General features: G+C 39.8%; 1 protein-coding gene across 6 annotated transcripts; it reads right to left on the bottom strand.

Annotated features, from left to right (window-relative positions):
• Positions 1–1,038: 1,038 nt before the first annotated feature.
• On the bottom strand, positions 1,039–25,366 carry baiap2l1a (BAR/IMD domain containing adaptor protein 2 like 1a). Of its 6 annotated transcripts, none has more exons than XM_019272058.2 (15): positions 25,070–25,366; positions 23,610–23,685; positions 23,380–23,466; positions 14,406–14,467; positions 13,188–13,259; positions 12,934–13,068; positions 10,142–10,294; positions 9,903–10,046; positions 9,300–9,423; positions 8,602–8,815; positions 6,508–6,567; positions 6,276–6,426; positions 3,509–3,533; positions 3,186–3,226; positions 1,039–3,072 (listed from the first exon to the last, which is right to left on the bottom strand). In XM_019272058.2, the coding sequence occupies exons 1-15, from the start codon at positions 25,118–25,120 to the stop codon at positions 3,022–3,024; spliced, it is 1,446 nt and encodes a 481-aa protein (XP_019127603.1). In that variant the 5' UTR covers positions 25,121–25,366; the 3' UTR covers positions 1,039–3,021. The 6 variants fall into 6 exon arrangements, with proteins under 6 accessions (XP_019127603.1, XP_019127600.1, XP_019127602.1 ...); XM_019272055.2 differs by having other exon boundaries at positions 3,186–3,229; XM_019272057.2 differs by having other exon boundaries at positions 3,186–3,229; positions 6,276–6,423; positions 25,070–25,365.
• Positions 25,367–25,617: the final 251 nt, after the last annotated feature.

Below are 25,617 nucleotides of genomic sequence, written 5' to 3' on the forward strand. Positions count from 1 at the left end.
CCCGAATGGACAAACTAAACACTGGCTCTAGATCAAGTGACAGTGAAGTGGCGGTGGAAAATGTCCACAGCAGAAATAGTTTTGGTCTCTATACCTAGTTTAGGTACAGGAAGGATGAGGTGAGGCAGTTGCACTAGATGCCACTAAATCCTTTACACATCGGTCCTTTAATAGTTACTTCATCATCCTATTGAATATACACCTGCACACCCATGCAGGTGTTTGCAGTTATGTGGAATTTACATGAACACGAAGTTGTAACTTTTTCTGCAACAAAACTCACAATAGAGCTCCTGAGGCCCCTCTAAAATTCATATTTCTTATTTAGTTTTAGAACACAATATAGTATCTTGTTCGCACATCTTTAAAGGGTTTTGGAGAACCATAATTCAAAATAATTTATTTTATTTTGTCTACTTAACAAGTATATTTTGCTGGAAATACTGATGTATTTTCACTGAAGTAGAATTTTGAATGCAGGACTGAGTGCTCTCAGTACTTTCAATGAAAGGCCAGTACCATTATCATTATTAGATTACTTAGGGGACAGTGGTCAAGTTGTTCTTGGTTAGCAATTATTCTTTCACAACTGTGTCAAATAAAGAGACAGTTGAAAAAACAATTTTCTGGCTAGCTGGATGTGAGAATACATTTTAAACATGACTGAGAATCTTATGAAAGTGGAGCTTCTGGTTTCAGACCGCTGATGTAGTCACTCATCTCTTACTATTGTTTGTATTTATCAACTAAGTTCTTTTTGGATCTTTCAGCCCACACACCTAAACCAAACCTCTTTTTCTTAGTTTTCGTATATCTCTGTTTCTCTAATATTTGTTATATGGTCTGTGTATTATATAATGTTTGTATGGCAGTACGTTTAATAGTATTCAGCTATGCTTCTAATTATAAAAGGTAGGTAGTGAGGTAACACTTTTCATCCCGGTGCCTTCCACAAAATATACAATTCTGTGAGGAAGCAACATTTATCTTACAGAAGCGAGTGAGAGGAAAACAGAAAATACACTCAAACATTAATCATGCACTTTATCTTGTTTTATTGAGAAAAAAAAGACTACATTAGTCAACACAGTGGCAAGGTACTCTGAAGAAAGCATGAGGCAATAACTATGTCAGTATGATGGGTTAACTTACACACTTAACATCAGTGGGTCTATGGGGATCAAAAAATGGTTTCATCAATCAGTTTCTCACCATACGTTTACATTCTGTAAAGGCAATATATGGCAAAAAAAACAACAACAACAACCTCACAAAACAGTTAACACTCTGTCGATTTCAAACAATGACCCACTTTATTCATACAATCAAAATGTCTACCAGTAAAGGTACATTTTTACTTTGCATAAACTGTGCATTGTACACAGAATTTACATGAAACAACAGTGAAACCAGTGAAAAACATTCCCTTCATCAAAAAAGGTAAATTTGCCCGTTTAAAATACAAACCGGCATCCAAATCAAAATCAGCATGGGATCATGAGCACAGTGGCTATTGTATTTAAAGGGGCCCCTTCACAGAATGGACTTCTGTACACACATTTTACTTAAATATCGCATACAAACTTATTGTATATAAATAGCCGTCTCATTTTAAACGGTGACATGTTGCTTTGCCTTCACTCAAACAACAAACCCGGTTTCCCCCTAACACTTCACTCTCCCGTCATTCTCACAACCTTTGTATATCAAGAAAGACAAAAATAATTAATAAAAATAGAAATAACAATATGTTTTTTTGGCAAGTCAGGAAGACAGCCTGTGTGCTGGTCTTTTTCATAACCATCAAGTCACTCTTGTTTTTTTTTTTAATGTTTTTTACATCCATATCTCTTCATTCTGTATTCAAACACTGCACTTTGACACTGTGACTGCCTGTGACTCTTACAGAAACTATTTTAAAGGAACAGTTCACCCCAAAAAGAAGATTCAGGTTTTATCTCTTTGTCAGCATTTCATCAGAAACTCCATTGGTATTCTTGTGACCACACACAATAAGCCCCAATGGCTTTATCTCAGCCTTGTATTACAATGCCAAGGTAGTTTACATCTTAGATCAAACAGTACATTACACTACAGTACAGTACAGCATGAATGCCTTAAATTTCTCAAAACTCCCTGTAACTTTGAAATTGTTTAACTCTTGGATTGTGGTTTTGAGGACATTTAGAGAAGCTGGAAAGTCGAAAAAAAGTTAAAGAAAGTTGCTTTCAGTACTTTGAAAGACTGCTGAGATGAAAATCTTTGCTAGTGTTAATTATTTCCTGTAAGTTTAATTCCTTATAATTTAAGATTTTTGCCGCCACAGTATTTATGGTATGCATTTTTTGGCAGTAGCAGTTCAATGAATTTACATTCACTAACGGGGCGGAGTCCGCCACTCCTGCACTGGATTCCGATTGCATACCTGTGTACGAGGGATTTACAAGAAATGATGCATGCATGTACTTCACCACAATTTTTTCTCATAGATATCAGCCTCGCTGTTTTTTACTGTCTTTACACTTTATCAGAACTGCAAGTTACAGCAAATGCAAACCAAAGATTTCCTACTGCCACTGCTTCACATTAAAGGCACAGCTGTACTGCTAAAACATGAATGTGGCTTTTATTGTGAAGCAGCCACAGGAAATGCAATGTATTTGTCAATTTGATTACAACTTTCAGTGATTGCCCAAAGTCTACGTTTTCATTTTGGGGTGAATAATTACTATAACACTGACTTTAACATAAAATATTTTCTTTGTACAACAAAACTTTCCTGCTTCTCCATGTGTTGATTGAGCAATGTGTTCCTGTTGAGGCTAATGTAAAATGCACAAAACGATGGATGCCTTTAATAGAGCAGACTGGTACTGAGAGAGACTAGCATGCAGGCTGGTGAGATGTCAGGTTAGGGTGATATCCAGTGTGTAGTAGGGGTCCCATGTTACATGATTCCCCTAAAGGCATGACAGCGGTGAAAATCCTCCTCCCCGGTGTTAGATGACTGGCGCTGATCTGTCATTCGTGACAGTTGGTCTCAGCTTCACTGTGGCAAACGGATTCCCTCCTCTGCAAGAAGAAAATTGTAAAAACTCATAATGCTGCTGTTTAAATTCATCATCAACCGGGCCTTTAATTACTGAAAATTAGTGAGTTTTTGTTAGTTGTGTTAGGTCACTCACCCTAGAAAGGGAGCCTTTGCAGTCCCATTGACTAAAGAAACCTGCTGTCAAAAAACACAGGAGAAAAGACCCTTGAAGATCCAGTGGACAAGGAGAAACAACACACACTACATTTAACACACACCACCACAGTCACCACAAATCCACACCCTCCCTCCAGCGGCGAAGAAAGTCAGTGTTGTCAGACTGGTTTTTTAAGATTTCTCATCAATAGCTGCCCCCCCTCCCCGCACGTATTTAAGCTACAACCTCAGACACTCAGTCTGGAATCTAGACAATCTAGAAAGGCTGGCGAGAGACACACTCCCTTTTTTTTCTCTCACCTGAGGATGACGATAATCTTATCGCCTCCACAGAGCCAAGTGAGCATGGGGACGATAAAGTTGAGAAACAGAAATACATATGAGTTATGTGCCCTTAGGGCGACTGCAGCACAGATTTGTTTAAAAAAAATGCTGTAAAAAAATGTTATTAGGCCCTACAGCAGTTAATAAATATATCAGAGGAACTCAACTCATGAGTTTGTAGATCAGAATGTTGGTTTCATTTCACATCAGATAAAAACATGTTTAAGATTTTATTATGTTTATTCAGTGTGCAGGACACGGGCTGATAAAACCACAGTTTGTTTTATTCAATTTGTCAGATGCAAATCTTAAAGTGTGTCTCTTTTATCATACTTACAGGAACGCCGGTCATTGCATTTGTTATTACTTGCAGAAAAACATGCATTTCCCTGTTCTTCCAATAGAGAGCAGACAACGTCCAGAAGTCATTGGACATGCAGCTGCAATTAGAAGCCTTTTAGTCCCTGAACTCAGCTTTTCAGAAAGAGTTGTGCCCTGCCCTTAACAACCTCTTAGATTCCCTATTTAATTATGAATCAGAACATTTCAGCTTGAGCTTTTGTTGATTTACATTGCTGAGAATTCTTGTTTTTCTCAGGCATCTTTTTTTTATAAAGATAATTTTTTTGGCCTTTATTTGACAGAGACAGCTTGAAGACTGACAGGGTATGTGGGGAGAGAGATGATGCGGGAAAGAGCCACAGGTCGGATTCAAACCCTGGGCTGCCGTGGCAAGGACTGATGAGCCTTTGTACGGGGCAGGTGCTCTACCGACTGAACTAAACGACACCCAGGGGTTACATGCATTTTCTACCTTTTCTAAACACTCTAAACCTCTAAACCTATCTGTTCTTCAGCAGACAAGCGCATTGAATTAAAAACACTGTGTACAGTTGTTGCCAGAGTAACTACGCAACCAAAGTACTTTATCAGCAAACCACTAAAGCTGACACGCCTTAAATACGACCAGGAAACAGAGCCTGAATGCTGCCTGAGAGGCTCAACTCGGGGAACAAAAGTCTCAGTACGCACAGTGACAAGGTCCACCTTGCCTGCAGTCACAATAACAAACCTAAAGAGCACAGTCAGCCCTTCTGCCATCTGAACAAATTGTCAAAAGATGAAGAAGAACTTTTTGCCAGTGGTGTGATTAAAATACTTTGAATTATACAGTTATGTGGTGGAAGATAAGAAAGTGAAAAGTACTGGGATTCCTCCTGTTGGAAAGGTATATCCCTCACTGTGGTTTATTATACGATAAAATCCTGAGGCAGCAGGTACAAAGGACACTGAGTACAGACAGGGCAGTGAGGAAGGTAACGATGAGGGAGGAAGAAGTGTGCCTGGGCTTGTCTGCTGCCTGGACAGCAGCTAAGAGTTCATTTTCAATCAGCTGACACAGTGCAGGCGCAAAATGAAATTGTGACTGCAACCTCTTGTCCTTTATGTCTTCCTCTGTAACTCTCCTTCTCCTCTGATCTATCCACTCCTGGCTTTGGGGATTTTTCAGATGTCTTGTTCAGACTCTCTGGTCTGTTTTACACTTCTTCTAGATACAGTACTTAAGTGTGTAGGTCCTTAAGGCTCACACATCCTTCTGGGAAACAACTTAGTGGATAAATATAGTTAATCAGAGAAACTGAGGTGTGTTTCTGGCTTTGTTTAAAGGGCGTGGAGGCGCTGACTCTACAGCGAGGAGACTTTGATATAATGGGATTAGTCACTGAGTTGACGGCATTTTGTGGTTTGGCTGTGATGACTTAGGTCAGACAAAAGCAAAAGAAATTTTCTTAAACATGTGATGGTCTACTTCATAGACACTGAAAGATGGTAGCTGTTTAGCACAACCACAGTCCTCTAATGTTTGCCATTCAAATAGAGCTTGAGTGCCTGGCGTAAATGCATAGCAACGACAGCCAGATATGGCAAACCTGCTAACAAAAGAAGTTGTCTATTTACATATGCAGCAAACATAGGAAGCAATATTTGCTTGTATTTATATAGTAACACTCTGTCTGCCTGGCAAATGTAATTCTAATATTCACTCCCATTCTAGCAACTCCTTGGTGGTACTTTTGTTGTTTTCAGCTTGTAGGTATATAAAATATAATAAAAGACTTTAAAAAAAAAGTCAAGCTTGTTTGTATTTTATTGTAGAGGACTTCCACATTATTATTAGATTATTAGATTTGATTATTTAAGGGGAACACATGATGGATTAGAGGAATAAACAATGTCAAGTTAACCACATCCATGGAGGAGCAACTTCTTTTAGCAACAACCACCACCAGGACAGCATCTTAGTACTCGTGTTTGTTCAAAATGACAGTATGTCAGTACGTTACAGGACCTAACCACCCAACATTAAGAGTAGTCTGTTTTAGTTGTACTTTGATTAGTCTTTGTTTGTTTTTTATATTTTGTCCTATGTTTTCCCTATAGTATCATTTGGTTTATTTCCACCGGTCAATACTGCACATCAAATCAAAGCATCAATCCAAAGAAATGAGAAGGGGCAAAACATAATAATAATCATATCATTTTTTTACACCTTTTCAGTGTGAAGTAAGTGGACACACCATCGTCAGAAATAGATTTTAGTCCTCCACATCGCCTCAGTGAATGGGGAATGCATATTCTTCCCTACTGTAGCCTCACCTGAGTATTTAGACTAATAAAATGCTTGTGCTGACTGAATAAATACAACAGAAGACATGTTAGTTAGTCAGGTGATGGTACTGACCATGTTCTGTGGTGAGGGAGTTGAGGGGACCATTGAGTCAGAGGGGGCGTCGTCGCTGTAGTCTGGTGGCGGCAGCAACACCGGCTCATCTTCCTCCTGCTCCGGCAGACTGACCTCGCTCAGACAACGCACCGGCGTGCCTTGATTGCTGCTAAGACATATGGCAGCTATCAAACATCAGCTGTAAAGCAAAACTGATTCTCTTTTTAAGTATGCTGTAATGTTTTCTTACCTGATAGATATCACTGGATCAGTATAAGGTCTGCAGTAAGATGAGGGAAACCAGCCCCGCCTAATGAGAGAGACAAACACAGCTCATCAAAAACATTATAAACAGTCATATAAAGTGTTTACTGTTCATTTATTGTGTTGATACCAATCAGTTGTTATCTTCCTGGGGTCTATGTAACATACTCCACGTATTACTGTAGCTATAAATGATTATATTACACACAATACCGCCCACTCTTTAAAGGAATAGTTTCACATTTGAGATTTGTTTATTTGCTCTTTCTGGCCAGAGTTAAAAGAGAAGATTGAAACCGCTGTCCTGTAAATATGAAGCTGTTAGCTCAGCACAAAGACTGGAAACAAGGGGAAACAGCTAGCCTGGTTCTGTCCAAAGGTAAATTATAAAAAATAAAAAAAATTGATTAAATGATATACATCCATATTTTTAAGTGTGGTCTAAAAATCCATTCTTCCATAAAAGATGAATGCCACTTTTGAAATTTGTTAAGTTGCTGAACTATATCTAATAATTTGTTGAAGCAGGAAAACTGACACTGACTTTCACCATTCTTTGTACATGTGAGACATGTAAGAGATCCGTTTTTAAAATAATCAGGAATGTCGGCCACAGATAACGCACAGACACATCAGACACAGATACATGACAGGCAGATAGATTTTGTTCACTAAGACTCACAAGTTGTCTTGAGAGAGAAAAAGATAGCTTATCTGACGAATGCACTGGATTTGTTGCTAAGAAACAGAATGTGATGTGATTTATCCCAACATGTCCTCTCCTTCACAAACCGACACTGACTGCATTAAAACCACTTCAACTCAGAAGACCACTTAATGACACACACACATCCAGGGAGCAGATGAGGCTCGCATTAATTTGTTTCAAAATAGGAGCGAAAAAATATTCGCCACAAGCTCTGTAATCACCCCGTAATCCTTTCGCCTGCATTATGAGCTCTAATTGATCCAGCAAGGAGCTGAAGATGGCTGTAATTACACAGGCAACTCTGGGGCTACAAACATGACTTGTTGTACATAAACATTTTCCAACCTGATAATTTGAGCAAGCGTGACACACAAAACTAACGTGTGTTTGTGTGTATTAAGAGAGATGACGTGGGTAAGAACTTAAGCATTTGTTCCCTGTTGAGTGACATATAAAGGATCAGATGTCTCTTTTTTTTATATGTGTGTGTGCACCTGGAGTTTTTGCATGTGTGTGTGTGTGTGTGTGTTGCTGATGGGCAGGGCAAGAGTGAGCGACAGAGACAGAGACAGAGAGAGAGAGAGAGAGAGAGAGAGAGAGAGAGATCAAGCTTTATGACGGTCATGTTGAACATACCTGGCATACTCTGTGTCTAGGCATGATCTATTAGCACAGCCCAATAGCCACAAAGACAAAGCAGAAACAAGTACTGCTAAACCGAGTTATGTGAAAAACACCTGGGTGTAAGTGCTGCTGCATAATTATTGGAATGAAAGTACATTTCCTCTTGTTGGTGTGCCAGAGGTTGTGTTAAGATTGAATTTAAATCAAGTATGTGAGAAACAATTTAAAAAAAAAACACTGACATATCCTATCCAGCTCTTAACAATTCTATGTTTTTGTTATTGTCAATAAATCCAAGTCCACTCGTTCAGACTAAAGACTAAAACAGGTCACAAATATATTTAATCTTTTTAAAAGGCTCGGCGATTGCCTAAAACAATTGGGCACTATAGTCGTCACTCAATTTTCACTTATGGAAGGAAGTATTTACAGTAACAGGTGTGACCACCTTAAAATAAACAACGTACGTGTGCATTCATGGTAATAAAGAAATGCGTCATCCAGCCCTACAGTGCAGCTCTTTGATGTATTTTTAATGGCTTTTGGACTACAGTGGAGCTCTGTTGCACAGAGGAATAAACTGTATCACACTTTGGCTACACAATCAATATGTGTGAGTATGATCATTCCATAGTGGGTAATCATCCAGCCTTATCCTTTAAAACCAAAGATGCTGAGATGAATAAAAAAGATGGGCTAAGCGTGACTCAACATGAGGCAAAGAGCAACAGACAGTTGAAAACTCACTGCTGTGTCTTCTCCAGCTCTCCGTACAACCAGCCGTCCTTCTCTTCTTGGATGAGCAGGGTGATGATGTCGCCATCGTCAAAGCTGAGGAGTGTGTGGTTGTTGCCCGCCGTGTGGGGAAAGATGGTCTTAACCCGAGGCTTCCTGCTCATATTGAGACCGGACGATTGGGATGTCGACCGGGACAGACTTCCCTCTCCGATACTGCCCGGGTCTGGAGGCAGCAGAGAGATTAGACATGTGATCAGTTATCCATTAAAACTTAAGTCATTTATGTAAAATTGACGTTTTGGGAAATGCTCTCATTTGCTTTCTTGTGGAGAAATGATTGATACCACTTTGATGCAGCTACTGCCAGGAGACAATTGGCTTAGCTTAGCACAAAGACTGGAAACAAAGGGAAACAGCTAGCCTGGGTCTTCTGTAGTGAGGTCATACATAAACTCATGAAGTTTTATGGGGGTGGAAACAGTAAACGAGATATAATGTGTTAATTAGTGAGCGTCAGATGTGCTGGCAGGGTAATTCTGTCACCTTTGGACAGATCTGTTTCCACCCTTTGTGCTAAGCTAGAAAGTAGAAAGGAGGACACCTTGAATGTATTATACGAATGTTCTACATCTGCACGATGCATCTTGTTAAGACTGAGAGATGTCATTTGTGGAAGACATGGTGTGTTTCAGAGAAGCCATCCGTACCTGAGTGGTGGTCTGAAGAGGAGGTGACCGGAGATATGGGCTCTGGGTTGAACATGTAGGCTAGCGGACTGGTCTGTGCCTTTAGTGGAGGTGCAGGTGGCGGCACCATTGACTCCACCTTGCCCTGAGGAGATGGAGAAGAATCGGATTAGCAGATGCATTGAGGGAATTAATAGCAAGCATACTGTCTCAGGATAAAGTCTTTATCAACGGTCATTACTTTAATCGAAGCTTATTATCTCCCTCCTACGCAGGAGTAAATAGCCAGGGCCAAAACACATGCAGTGGACTTTATATGAACAACAAGAGCACATGCAGGGTTTCCCATGGCTGATAGCCAGACAATGATAACCAGACACTTCACACACAACAGCCTTCATCAGATATCAGCACCTTTGCAAGATAAGATAAACTACAAGCAACAAAACAAGATAAAAGACCAATCTTTTCCACATGATTTGTTCCACTTGTGTTATCTGGAAGGTCTTTATCTACTGCCTAATTCAGTGCATACATCATAAACGTTATGTTAAAGAGCATTTTCATGCCTCGTTTATGGTTTGATACAAATCACCATGAATCCACACACGAGCAGCTACTCACCTTGCTGTAGCGCTCAACCTGCGGTGATTGTTCTGGTGTGGTGGAAAGTCGATCTATCATGGTTTTCACCGTGTCCGGCACCTTGGTGATGTCGCTGCACTTTTCCTGCCAGCTGGGGAGCTTCATGGACAGCGTCTCTTTGGCCTGGAAACACCAGAGAAAAGAAAGAGAGCAGGTGTTAAACAGTCTGTAAAAGGACGGGTTTGACTGTGCGGGATTTGCTCTCTGCTCGTGCTTACTTTCTCGTGGAAGTTGCTAATTTGATAGGAGAACATGCAGTGTTTGTCCGCCAGGAAACAGAAGCGTCTCTTTTCTTCCAGTAAGGCCTCTCTGCAGCCGTCAGCGATGAACTTCTGCATGTCCATCTGACGCGACGTGATGGTCTCCATATACTGCAGACAGGGTTAGAGGACAGCAGGTCGGTACAGGGTTAACAAGTGACCACAAACTGCACCAAAATGAGACCAAAGCAAAGTATTTCGCTCAGCACTTCATCAGGCTCATGGAATATATAAATCTAAATATACAAATAAAAAACTGAATGTATAATATAGAAAAATATAGAAAAGTAAAGTAAAGAAATTCTAGAAAATTCAGAGAAATAAATAAGAAATGAAAATATTATTCAACATAAAATCATAAAATAAAAGAAAGTACAAGCAAAAAAATTAAATAAACATGAGAAATCTTATATTCCTGATTTATCTGTCACTTTTAAAACATGAGAAATCTTATATTCCTGATTTATCTGTCACTTTTACTTCACTTGTTTAATTTAATTTCAATTGTCTTACATTTTATTATCATTCTTTTCTCTTTTCTCTTTATTTATTCAGTATATTTAATTATTTTCTACAGACTGTGTAGCCCCCCACACACTTGTCTTAGTTTTGTTCATCTTGCAGCCACAGGATGAATCTACAGATTATCAGTCAGGGGATATGTGCGGCTTAAACACTGACTTTGGCTCTTGATTGCTCCCTCTCTAACTCGGTGGCCACACAACGTAATGTTTGTGTGCTCAGAGGCACTAATTGAGACACTAATGAGCTTCGTAATCAGAGTCTCTGCACCTAGCAACAAGTTTATCTGAGTCTCCTGCTGCTCGTGGATTGATCTGAGCGCAGTGGTTGACCGAGTCAGTGTACTGAAAGACACACCTTCCCCACAGAGAGGCTCACAATGACTGAACCCGACACATCAAACTCTTTAAAACGACTTTTCTACCCACCCCTTCATCCTTTTATCATCCTTCACCCTACACCCACTCCCCCCATCTCGCTCATTTCCAGGCCCATTCCCCAGGTTGTCATGGTGACAGTAAAGCAGCCTGTCTCTGAGGTCTCCTTTAATGTATCTTTCTCTACGATAGCCTGACGCTGAATCAAGGCTCTTCATTTCCCATTTTCACAGTAAACAATGGTACAGACTGTCAGCGAGAGGTGGTAGGAGCAGACAGACAGGACTGAGCTCATCATTGGCAGGTGATATATATATATATGAGGAAGCTTGGGAGTTAGCCCGTCTCCCTTGTGATCAACCAGTGACATTTTTATCAGATAATGAAAAAAACACTTCCAGGAGAAGAGGGGCGCCAGTTTCAGCTAAGATTGAGAGCCAGGCTCGTGCTTACAAGCTCCACCCGGGACAAGACGGCTTATTGTGCAAGTGCCTTTTAAAAGCTGCCATTCAAATGCAAAAATAAACAGAGACTGGATCTACATTTCAGCAACAAAAAAGCCCTTCACAACCTGCAATCTGCACTTTACCATTTAACGGTTTTGTTCAGTAATTCTCTTGAAGACAAACCAGGCTTACACACCATCCATCACTGAATACGGCAATAAAAACAGTCGATAAATTAAAACAAGAGCGAGACAGGAGTTATTACTCAGTCCTTCTCAGTCTCACCCCATTGATTTACAAAGCAAATGGCAGTCTGAGGTGTTAAGACTGCTTGTTAGCGATGTACAGCAGCAGTGACATACACACCAGACAACGTGCAACACATTTCATCCCAATATACTCAGGGTCACTGAACAACACACAACAAACCTACTCGTGCGAGGTGGTGTCAACGTCGACTGGTGAAACTTCAAAGCTTGTGTGTGTGTGTGTGTGTTCTTCTGTTCACTCAGCAGTGACACTTTTAACCGGAGATTTTAACTCTTCTTGTCATTTTTATGTTGCTTTTTTTAGATGCAACAGATTCAGTTCGATGAGACAGCGCTGCTGTTTGTCCATCTGCTTGTAAAACCTGAGTCCAGCTCTCTCCGGATGGAGAGCTTATTTACTGCTGTTAGGAACATGTTTTGAAAGTTTAAGTTTATTCTCTGTGTAACACCTAAATTGATTTTGACTTCTGTGCTCTATTGTAGCCTGAACCATCCATACTGTATGTCCTTGGATAATATACCTAATCGAGTTACACTGGAAACAAAAGTCGATCTGTTTACCCTTTGACTTTTATGACAAACTGCATTTTTGGCTTCATTTGGTAGCAATTAATCACACTTGCTGCATCCAATACAACCTGAATCTCAGCATGGAGCGAAACTGTGTTCGCGTGTGCCTGCATACATGTGAGCATTCATGCATAAGCAAATTTGGGTGTGTACGCCTTGAATAAAACGACAGCCTTCCATCTGTTGCTAAACGCAGTGAGCTCAGGTCACAGGGAACCTGCAGACAACTATAGGTGTGGTGGCACCTTTGATGGTTGTTGTCCCCTGTCTTATTTAAAACTGTGTTTTTTAAAGCTATTTAGAGTCATCGGTGTCTGTCATGCTTTTGCGAAACACTACATTGTTGGAAAGCAGAACATGCTGCACACCTCCTCCTTACGACGTTGCACGGGTATGTGATTATTATCAGAACTATCTCCACCACATCTCTCCACCCCATCACGTAAATTGTTCGCTTGTCATATTGTTTTCGCAGGCATCACAGCGTGAGCATGCAACAGCGACATTGCCTGCAAAGCCATAAAAAAGGTTTTTAAAGGAAGGGGTCGGTTTGGTTTCGGTCTCACCTCGTTCTCTTTGATGTCATATTTGGACGAATGCTTTCCTTGGCTTTTCCTCCGGAGCTTCTTCAGGTCCGTCTGTGAGCGCTCCAGGGAGTCCTGCTTGAGCTTGTGCTCTGACTGATAGCGCTTGAACGTAGCCTACAGATGTTTGAGAAGAGAGGCATGAGACACAAATGAGATACAAAAAAATAATTGCTCTGTTTGGTGGGTGGACGCTTGCCCGGATGAATGCAAGATGGCTATATGATTACACTTACGTTCATGTATTTGACATCCATATCTGTCTTTTTCTCCAGCTCGATAATAACCTCTCTGTGGAACCTCTTGAACTATGGAAAAAAAGAAAACACACACCTCAAGTTCATTGCAACATACATCATCCTGCATGCACGCCGTTCTAAACACAGTGTACAGTTCAGTCACATGGCTCAGCGGCAGTGTTACGATAAGAGTGGAGTGACCTGGTGGAATGCATGATAATGGGTTTCTGAGAGGATTCCACCCACAAGGGAATTGGATTATCAGCCTGTTAAAGTTAAAGATTTACAGCTTTCTCCTCTTACAGAGAAATTACAATCAGTCGAGGTTAGCCACAAGGAAACTCAGAGAGAGCTTATTTCTTAAACCTTCCTTACATCAGACTGAGTGTTGTGTTTCAGTTGTTGCCGTAATTAAACTGCATACACCTGACTTCAGTATACATCGAGTCACCAGCAGCTATCTGAAGTATTTCAACCTGAGGCGGCAGAGTCAGGAATGACTGTGTGGCTTTTTTCACTCCCTTTCTTTCACCTTTTGCTTCAAACTCTCTAAAATAAGAAGAATGAGCTTACACATCCAGAAAGGACAGTGTGACAAATGGAAAGTCTCTGTCCATTATGTCAAGATAAGAGTGTTTATGGCCACGGGGTACTTCTAGGAATAAAAACCCCTACAGGCTTAACAGGAGACCTGTCAATGCACAAAATTGCTTTAATGAAATAATTGCAACACAGGACTTTGTCTCTTTTCTTCCTTCAGATCCATTATATCCTCTCATTATGTTGCTTCTTATTCTTCTGAATTGAGCAGAGATAAAGGGAACAACCTCAAGAGCTTTGGACTTTACTGGTCATATTCAGTGTTTTTCACATTGTCAAAAAAATACCAAAACCTACAATGTATTAGTCTCTTAATACTTACCCTATCCTATGGCTCTGCAGTGTCTAACAGTACTCAAACACTAGTGAATTGTGTGTTTGTTGGGGACTATTTCATGCCATGTCACGTGTGACTTATTTATGTTTTTAGATATAGATATAATAGATGTCGATGGGACAGAGCACAGAGGAATATCATGTATGTAGGTCTCTGGATACAGACAATATTTGTTTGTAGGATGAGTTTATAGTTGCTTTTGGTCTTTTTATGGGAATTTGTTGACACTAAGAAAAAATATAGAATATACTAATAAATATACTTTTAAAGCTACTCACATTCTCTTCCAGTTCGTTACTGACTTTCTTGTGGGCCTCTGCGATCTCCATCAGAACGACACCTAGGAAGACCAGGAACAACTTTTAGTGTCATTCAATGATCATTCAATCATTTTGAATGTACAGTATGACCCTGTGGCATTCTGACCAGAGTCTAGAGGTGTTCAAACAAATAATTTTTCATTCACTTTCTTGCTGAGAGTTTGAAAAGTGGAGCGATACCACTACAGGAAGCGACCACACCAAGTCAAGAAATAGAATGGCACATAATCAATATATAATATGTTTAATAGTAAGTCTGAGGGGTGCTAGTATGTGGTTTTGTTCCATTTGGACAGAGGTAGGCAAGCTGTTTCCAGTCTTTGTGCTAAGATAAGCTAAGTGGATGCAGGTGGTGGCTTCATGTGTACTGCACAAACATGAGAGCAGTGTCCATCCTCATCTAATGGCTAGCAAGAAAGTCAGAAGGATATTCGTCAAAATGCTGAACTATTCCTTTAAGAGAGGTGGCAGACAGCATTTGGAAACCAGAAACCAAACATCCAAAAACAACAAGATGTCGATTCAGGAGCAGATGCTATCGCAGTTAATGATAATTTGTGAATATGGTACAATGAACACATATTTCCTGCATAAGCATAACTGGTTTTGCATCAAGCCTTGCTTACATCTTTACAGCCCAGATTTTACACATGACTTATCTCCTTTCAATATTTGAACAGCTGTCAATAAGTAATCTCTATGAAACGTTCTGGTATTGTGCAGTCAGATACAGAACAGTCTCCATTCACAGACAGCATGTTACAGCATGGATAGAGCAGCATATGATGCAACACAAAGGGACTGAGTCAATACTGTAAACTACCTCTATCACAATGGAGTGAGATCTAGACTCAAGGTTTACTATAGGACATGGTGTTCTGGTGAAACCTGTAAAAACAGTGTGGGGCATCATATATGGAAAGGTTACAGTGTCACTGTGAGGGAAAAGGGCAAAAGTGAACAACCTGCAAGAAGTTCATCACCTTCAGAAGTTTACAGGTGTCTGTTTCATGATTTTTAGGTGAAAATCTCAAAAAATGTCTGCACACTTCACCTAATCACCAACACCTCAAACACATTTGACCCAACACCTGACATTCCTCCGACACGCCTCCGCCTCAGAGCAAACAAACGTAATGACCTGCTGATACCGAGCTGTACGTCTGTGATCCAGCAGGCAGCGTCCAGCTACAACAACATTGCCCTCTGAAGGTCACCAGAACATACTGGTAAATGCTGCCTTTGTGCTTCGACGGGGAGGGGTGTCACTGGGATCAGGGGCTGTTTGTACAGCCCCAACAACGCACTGCATGGATTTGGAATGGGGGGGGAGTGAGGCTGAGAAAGGCCAGGACGGGGGGTTCAAAGAGGCCGTTGTACACCTGCAGGTTTCACCTTTGGGGTTAATAAGGTGTTAAAGTCTGGCTGAGGGAGAGCAAATGCTAGAGAAAGTTATCACAACTTGCTAAATGTAGGCTGTTCACTGTAAAAAAAAAAAAAGTCTGTAGATTTTAAAGTAAAGAACTGCCAAACCGTGACAGTAGAAGACTGTAAAATATGTCATTAAGTATGAATGTTGTTTTTCAAAAAACTGCCAAACCGTGACATATTTCAAAATCTTGTTTTGTAAAGGGAATTTATACAGAATAAAGTATTTTATTTTAGAGACTGTTATTTGTACGGTAAAATGCCGTAATATTTAATGGCATATAGCATGACATTTTAAATTATGGAGTAAAACACCAACCTTACACGTGAAATTAACAGTACTTATATCCTTTTACTGTAATATTAGAAACGGTAAAATTATGGCAACCACAGGTTCCCGTTTTTTGTTTCTTTTTTACAGTGTGCGATGAATCATGAATCTGTCACATGAACTTGAAGAGGATGCATTGGAACTGATGCACGTCGGCTTTCTGTCTATGGAAATGACGCGTGAGAGTTAAGAGTACAAAAAACACAAATGTTTGAGAAACTATCGGGCTGAACTGGACTGTTTTTCAAGTTCATTACATTAAAAGAGCAACAAAATCACAGACCAGCTTTCTCTCAGTTTATCTTATCTCCCATCTCCTTCTGGTGCTGGTTCTCTCTTGAGTGTTTTAAATGTCAAGATAACAATTTAAAATACACAATGCCAAGTTCACATGGATTTCTAGGCAGGTTGGTGCAAGAGTGATAAAAGATCCCAGTGGAAAATCCCACCATCCATGATTCACTCATATGACTTATGATTCATCATTATGAACTCTTATTCTCTCTCCCACTTCTTCTTTTGATGCTTCATCATTATCATAGTCTACAGCGTAGATATGCAGTAGCTCACAATTAGATAAAACCTTTTTACCAGTCACAGTGGAGGCTGAAAAAGACATTTCTTTAACAACTAAGTTGGTAATTAATTTGTATGGCTTCAGAAAATGCTTGCTGATAGTACACATAGCAACGCCTCAATAAATAATGTCATTTATGAGCTGGGAATGCCCTGTGCCAACACAGCCATGCCTATTTGGTGTTAGATAAGGAAGCTGTACAATATGGGATGACGTTGGCAGGGCAAGCATTGGCAGCTCACCTGTTGGCACCCTTTTCTCTGGCTCACCTTTATTTAACCAACTGATAATGTTTCCTTTATTGCGCAAGCGACATCTGAGTGGGACTTAGCAGCTGTTGTTGGTCATCGTCTTGTTGCAACGTTTTATAACAGATGCATCACACACAGGCATGCAGTGTAAGTGAGGAAACGAGGCCGACTCCTATATGACTCAGGATCGAATGGTATCTCAATTGTACACATTCCATTGGAGACAGGGAGAGACACTGTTTGGAGGTTGCCACAGATGAGCTACTCCCTCCATGTTATCATAATGATGTCACTCTGATCAATGCTGACTCCACAGGCGTAGTGACATGACTGTGGTTAAACTCTGTCTGGACTCTTTTTTGTTATTCATTGTGGCATCTGATGATTATGGCTCCAGTTTTTATGACTTTAGTCTTGTTAAACATGTCTTAGCAGAACTTGTATAAACAAGCAACCACAACCAGCAACCACTGCATAGATCATTAAATAAACCTGGAGGTGAAATTGTTTTTTAACCTGCTTTTTGCAAGAATAAACTGGATCCCAACTTTGAAGCTGAGAAAATTTCCCTAAAAAGCTCTAGAAAAATTAAGCTGTATATATAATTGAATGATGAAGATCATGTCATGTAATCAAAAGCTCAGGAATGGCTAATTAATGGACCTTGGGGTGAGATTCTTTTGTCAACAACAACTGCATAAATTCAAACACATAAACTAATGCCAAGGCGGCATTGCTTGATTCTTAAAGTTAACATATGGTGCGGCAACTACAATTATTGATTAATCTGCCCATAATTTTTTTTAAATTAATTGATTACTCAATCAGCAAACCTTCCAGAGGGTGAGATAACATCTTTAAATGCCTTTTTCTTAGTTCAATCAAAAGTCCAATGTCATGTTTACAGTGATATATGACAAAGAAAAGCAGAATTAACTTCATATTTTAAAAGTTTGAACCCGAGAATACTTGGCAATTAATCGATAATCAACCAACTCATCACTTCAGCTCTATTGCAAACACTCAATTCACACACAAAGGCTAAAAGACAGGCAAGTGTACTGTATGTGCTTAGAGCATTCAGACTACCCAACAGTCTAATTATTATCAGTTTATCACACTAATGATGATCAAAAGGGACCCTTTTTTAAACCTCTACTGTCATTCAGCATGTCGACTCTGTTTGCCGCAGATCAATAGCTGTGAGAGCTTCCTTTACACAGAGTAATGACCTGCCATCACACATAGCACATAACATCATTTATTACTAATACACATAAACTAACTGCAGCCCAGAGCATCAACAATAAATCTATTTATAAAACAACAAACTGGGGGGGAGATCTTTAATAACCATAACAACTGCAGGACTATTTCTTAATATGAGAAGAAAAAAAATTTGAACATAGAGTAAAACATATAATAGTCGATAACCAACTTCAGATGCCGAGCAAGTAAAAGAGGGCTCAAAAATAATCCTGGGGTATTTTCGTGAAAGGACTGTAGTGTGACAGGGTTTTAGATGCTCCAGCGTCACAGTTTATTGAGCAGTAAGTGAGTCTCTAGTCTCTTTAGAGGTCCCTTGGAGGAAATTCCCAGAGTACTGGGGAGCTTTTAGTTTAATGGTGGATGTAGGACGATGGTGTTTGAGGTGTGGGATCATTAGAGGGTTGTGAAGTGTGACGAGAGGAGTCATAACTGACTGAACAATGAGTGGACTCTTTGGAAACGACCTCCATCTTTCTCTTTTTTACTTGTTTTTAACAGTCTGTGCCTGGTGGGGACACACAATCTGTGCCTGTGCGACTGACCCTGATATTTTAGTGTCCTAGACACATTTATGCCATATGGTCCAGATATTTGTCCTCTGAAACAGCCCAGACTTCTATCATGAGCAATATAGCTGATGCCACTTATAAGGTTTTAAATAAATACCACTTTCATACGCAGGGGACGTTGTGGGAGTCAGGAACATTATATTATATTTAATTATATTAGCATATTTGCTGGAAGCGAGGAGGACAAAGCTAAAGAGGAGATAAAACAAACAAGATATAACATGTTCATAATTTGGAGGTTTTAGTTAGTGGATTATTTCGACTTTGGACAAACACAGGTTTCTACGCTAAGTTGCTAATTTTGTAGTTTTTTTAATGAGTCTGCTTCAGGTGTTCTCAGACACAAAATATAACACAGTGAGAAAAATGAAGGGATGTGTACTTTCACTGACCCCTGGGAACTATTTATGGTTACTGATGCTTCTGGTGATGATGTCTGTAATCAAAGATGAATTGCCCCCCCATCATATTGATGATACAATTTTGTGCAATGTGTCTAGAGAGTAAAACTGTCCCATGAAATAGCTCGAAGCCAAACGTTTGAAATGTCACAAACTCTTATTAGCCATAACATCAACCTCCCTTGAGAAGAGCCGGCTCCCCCTCGAAAGCCAAAACCTGTTACAGAGGCTATCAGCAGGAAACACTCAGAGGCCTGTCTGTTCAAAATCCCAATTCTCTGCAGAGGAAAACATCACTCCGGCTGACATTACCATTTTTCTCATGCTGACTGTAGTTCAGTATTTCAAAAAAACAATTTCTGACTGAGGCGTGACAAACAGCGCAGAGAAAAGGTGGAAGGGGTGGGGATCGTGCTATTCTTTCTTCTGTAACATTTTCAGTCCCTTACTACCTGCTGCTTTTCATAGAGGAATGGCAACTCCCTGTGGAGCGCAGTCATGCGCTAATGCACAGGAAGTTTCTAATTGTACACCTACGAAAAACTGATGAACATACAGAGTGATGTATTGCATACCAGCTGCATTGCCATAACATTATAGATAAACAGCAACAAAGTGTACTGATGTATAGTGATGTCACATGTCGTGGCTTTAAACCAAGTCCACTATGCAAGTGGAATGGGTGGACAAACAGGAAACAATAAACATGTCTCTACTTAAGGCTACGGTTTCATTACTTCTTGTTTTACTTTTGTTAAAATAAGTCCAATGTATGTCCATGACAAATGATATACTACTAAATAAAGCAGAAGTAGAGAAGAGCAATAAAGTCAGTGAATTGACTCAGTAATGTCAGTTATATATCTTTTTACGTTAGCTAACGTTAGCCACCATTAGCTACTTGTGACAGCAGAGCAAGTAAGGTGGTAAAACCCCTGAATGTATTAAATCTATCGAGGTGTTTTATTGCTTCTACATTTGATTTAATTTGTAGGACGATAGTATTATTGCATTTTTCAGATGTTATATAGTATAACTTCACGGTAAACGTTTTGCACCTTCTCAAATATTTGGAGTATTTGGCATAGTTAGCAGTAGCAGTAGCGTGTTGCATAATAACTATGGTGTTTTCAATTTAAACCCTTTTTCATTTTATTTATTTTTTTTAGAACTGACCGCTATTCATTTGTTAGACTATGAAGTCTTAATTTAGATGAGGTTGTTATAATTAGTTTCAGGCCCTGACAACTGTCAACATTTACATTTCCAACCTCTTTACAAAGCTTAGTTTACATGGTATCGAGTGTGATATAACTGCCATATCTTTTTTAGAATGTACCACATTAAAATATATTCTCATTCTCATTTAAATAACAATAGCTTACAAATTGGAACAATCAGTTAAACACAAAAAGACTAAAAAGGACACTTTCACCTCCATTGTAGCATCAATCAGAAAGAGAAAAATGTGGACAAACTGTAAAAGCCTCAGGTAACTGTCTGCAAATATCTGCAAACCACTGTGACGCAAGTGCTTTTTACACCACAGCATTCACAGAGAGACTAAAGAAAACACAAGCCTTCAGTCCTGACAGCTGTCTGCAGTCTGAGAGCTTGTCATAATAAAACCGTAATGTATTTGTTCTGTCATTTCTGACAGTAGTGCAGTTCAATGGAAATGTTTGCTTTTGACCCTTTAATCAATCTAAATCAATCATTCTACTGTTAGAGATTAAGTGAAAGATTGAAATGATTCATTAAAGCAATTATAGCCAACTGTAACTGTTGTAAAAGTATTTTTTACGCAAAGGGAATGGAGACAGACTTATTGTTTATTGTTTAACTCCATCTTATGTCTTCTGTTATATTGTACCAATAAAAGTATTTCCATGCATTTCAGCCTCCACAAACAGACAGTAAAGACTGGCGGTGGGTTTGGTGAGGCAGATGGACGAACAGGGGATGAGGAGGATCAGTGGTGGGAAGACAGTCTCCTCTGTCTGTCTGTTTGTTCAGTGTGTTTGCTGCTCTGCAATGTGTGAGAGAATTCACACTGTCTCGTTGTCGCCTCTTCCAGGCAAGTCAAGAAAGACTTCATGTGCCTTTTTACTAGAGGGCGTTTTAATGTGGGATGGATTCTAATGATTTTACTGACGACATGTCAGTAAATGTAAATAGTTACATTTCTAGCAAATCTCGGGTCGATTTTGTCTTTTTGCCTCCCTTTTATATTGTTTTTGCCATGAGGTAAGATTGCAACATGTTCTGATTTGATGACATTAAAGTAATCCCAAAGTAGTACAAATAAAAATGTGATTGTTAAAGCAGTAAAACGTTCCAACCCTTTCTACGTGGAATGCAGTGAAAAGGTCACCAACCAAGCACGTAACATGAACATATTATTTCATGTAGCGTTGAAGTATTGGCATTGTTGACTGACAGGTGCGGCCCGACGAACTTGATCAACATTGCGCAACATGTTTCACTGCTTCTCTGCCAGACAGAGAAAATAATCTTCAAAATACAGATTGAGATCCGTCCTGAAGAGAGGAGATTTCTGTGTTTGTGGTTCTATTTTTGTTCATACATAATTCATATATTTTACTGCTTGGTATCAAAATGGATAATAGGAAAGCTTTTTTGTTTTATATCACCAACCTGAATCTATAAATGAAAGTCTGTTCTTTATTACAGTGTGTTTCCAGAAAAGGAAGGAAATCTTTGGGGCTGACAGAGGGAAAGTGATATTTAGGAGTCTTCTTGTGGAAATAATTTATTAATGGTCTCACTTTTAGACACTGACAATGCTCTTATGTTCAGTTACGCTGCCTTGGTGTTTTACAGCTTCCTTGTTGTATAATTTACATTTTAACCAAAGGTACATCAAATAATTATCACACAGTAAATGCTCTGTGACAGGTCGTCATATTTTGTTTATGGCTGGACAAAATGCAAATGCTGTTAGAAAGAAGAGATCCACAGCTATTTTTCAGTATAATGTGTGATGATTACTGTAATGTACTGATGTAAATTGTATAGAATATATACTGTGGTCACAATTTCTGTTTAAAAGACCAAAGGCTTGATGACATTGTTTTTGCATTTATATTAATATGATCTTAATAATCCGATCCCCTGCCTGTCACATCAACCTGAGCTTACATGAGGCCAATTTATGAACCCTGCAGGAGTGACGCAGCAGAAAACAAAAAAACAACCTGATGAATTGTAATAGCGCTGAATTAGAACCCTGGGATGAATTGGGTCAGCTCCAGATTTTACCACTAATAACATAATTGGAGATGAGTCACAGGATGGATGAAAAACAACATACAAGCTTGATGACAGCCTCAGAGAGGAGACAGAGGAAGCACTTCAATCAGCGTGAGAGGAAGACAATATAAGTGTCTGCTGCTACTATGCCACGAGGGTTCAATTAATGTCATTTCCAGATGTTTGCATAATTTACTCATGCAGGCAAAATATGTCACTGTAATAAAGTTGACAGAAACAGACATTTTTGAATATTCACTCATTCACTTTCTTTCCAAAAGTTAGAGGAGAAGATCAATACCACTCTTGTGCCTGTATAATGCAACCAGCAGCTAAAGACTAAAACAAAGAACGGCTAATAGGCCCCTTTACACTTTATTAATTGCCACTTTATGAGGTGATTAATTTGTAATAAACAACACATTATGGTTTTATGGGGGGGTATTACTTGACTGGGTGCAGTGACATTCAGGAAAGAAAAAAAGAAACAGGTAAGATGACAAATTGACGTATGACGACTGATTTTTTTGAAACAAATAAGATGTTAATTAATGTTGTCTCCCCCAGTTTCGCTCTTTATGCTAAGTTAAGCCAAACAATTTTACCTTACAGACATGACATTGGTATCAGTGTTCTCATCTAACTCTCTGCAAGAAAGCAAACATGCGTTGTTGAAGTAACTTTGTTAAAGTCAATAAAAAATGATGAAAGTGCCTTGAGTAAATTTCAAAAGAAATGAAAGTGAGGTATAAATATCTTTTTCCAGATCGAGCTCCACCACAGAGATTTCACTCACTGTGGGCAGATGCAACCCGGACTCGTGTGAAACTCACCGAGCTCTCTGGAGACCGGAGACACCATAGCGTTCTCTCCAACCTTGGAAACTGCATCAAAATAGGCCTTTCCGGCAAGAGTCATCGCTGCAGGGGGAGACAGACAAACATCAAGTTGCTGGCTGGATCATTTCGTGTTGTGGTGAAACTCTTCGATTAGTGGAGATAGTGCTGACACTGAGGTACCAAATTCAAAGTTCACATTAGGTGAGGGTGAAAGCTGTGTTTACCTGTAACGGATTTCTCGTAGCTCTTCCCGAGGTTGACCAGGTTCCTGAGGCCTGGATTCAACTGATCCATCACAACCTGGTACAAAGAACAGAGATTAAAGCTTATGGAGCAAACCAGCAAGTACAACTCTTCCTTCCTGGAACTAATTACACTTTCTCTTTCGTTTCAATCACAAACATCTCTAATTTCTTTTTGGAAAAAATAAAAAAGGGCTTGCAGACAACAATGAAACTCATGAGGCTATTTTTGTGGGAGTGGGCGGAGAAGAGAAATACATGAAAACAAGTGCTTTGAGCTTTTGCTCTATAAATACCACCATGTGAGAACAATAAAACCTTCAATCTTTAACTTGACCCCTCACGTATGCTTTGCTCAAAAGAGCGAAGTCCCACACAAAGTGGCAGCTATTTACGGCACAAACCTCATCACTCTCACCCCCCAACCCCAGCCCCCCCTTCTCTCTCTCTCTCTCTCTCTCTCTCTCTCTCTCTCTCTTTCTCTCTCTCTCTATTGAAAGGCCTCAACAATCAAGTGCTGTTCACCTCCATGTCTCTATTCCCCTGACACGCCCTCAATAGAACAATGAAGGGACAGGTATGACTTTACATGAAGAAAAGAACAGAGCAGAGGAGAGAGAAAGAGGGAAACAGGTTCCTTGTTTTCTTTTTTCTCTCTCTCTCTCTCTCCCTCTCCCTCCCAGCTGAAACTGTGACACACTGTAAATTTCAGGTATGACTCTCTCTCTCTCAAACACACACTCACATACTTGAATTGCTAAACCAGGGAGGATATCCCACTTAATGTTTAAGCCTAATTCTACAGTAAAAAGGGGAACTTAAAACCATTTTAAAGACATGCGGTGCACCCACACACTGTCGTCTGCTTATCAGTAGTGAGAGGCAGCAGTGTAAACTTGATTAGATCAGTCCATGCTGAGTAAGCAAGATTGATCCCATGATCAGATGGCTATTGATCAAATCAATTCAAGTCCATTGACAAGCCACGAGCAGGTTGATTGATGGGAGAAAACTTTCTTCTCTAATCATCACATGACAGACAAACAGGACAGGAGGGCTTTGGCTACTCTGTGGTTTTTGCTTTGATTCATGCATCTCCTAAAAATAACAGGGTGTGTCCCTCAAATTGACTTTTGGTTGCTCCTGGACTTTGTCAGCTGTTTTTAGAGCACAAGTCATAGTTTATTGCCACTATAAACAACAACAGAAAGTTTCAGTTGCACAAGATGGTTTTTTATTACATTATGAAATTAAAGGGACATGCATTTAACGTGATGTGGTGGGTTGTCAGAAAACTCCCGTAAAATGTGATTAAACCTTAATAAAAGAAAACCCCAGACACATTAAAATCTGTGGTTATCTCCGTGATTTAAAATGCAAAAAAAAAAAACCTCTTAGGATAAATCAGAGATAATACAATCATTTTCTATGTCTCCACTCACCTTGTATGTACTTTCTGTGAGCTTGCTCACATCCTCTGGAGTCCGAGACATGATGGCAGGTGGTTTCTCAAGCCCAGGAGTCCGAGAAAAAAAAAAAAAAAAAAAAGGAATAAAAAATAAAAATGAAAGATTGTGTTTGACGGTGTAATCCAGGTGTTCACTCGCTCCTAATAACAAATCCAACAGGCGGTCCTGCTCCTTGTCTGCACCTTCACTCCGCGCATGTGGCCAGGGACACGCTCAGCAGACGGCGGCGCACGCACTGACTGACTGACTGACTGACGGAGGCACCGAGAGATTTCCCGGTGTGTTTAGAGGCTCGTGAGGAGGGCGGGGGAGCGCGAGGGAGGGCGCCGTGACGTCATGAGAGGTACAAGTTGAAGTTGTGACAGAACAGGGTGTGAGATCCTGTGACTCTACATGTTATATAAAGAAATGAAGGCATAGTGCACAATTGACACTGTTGGTTATATAAAATACAATAATTGGCATGTAGAGGGCGCTATAATACAAATGTTTGTAGTCCAAGTAGTGGTTAGGCTGTACAT

The sequence above is a fragment of the Larimichthys crocea genome, chromosome XVI, assembly GCF_000972845.2.
Source record: "Larimichthys crocea isolate SSNF chromosome XVI, L_crocea_2.0, whole genome shotgun sequence".
Taxonomy (NCBI): domain Eukaryota; kingdom Metazoa; phylum Chordata; class Actinopteri; family Sciaenidae; genus Larimichthys; species Larimichthys crocea.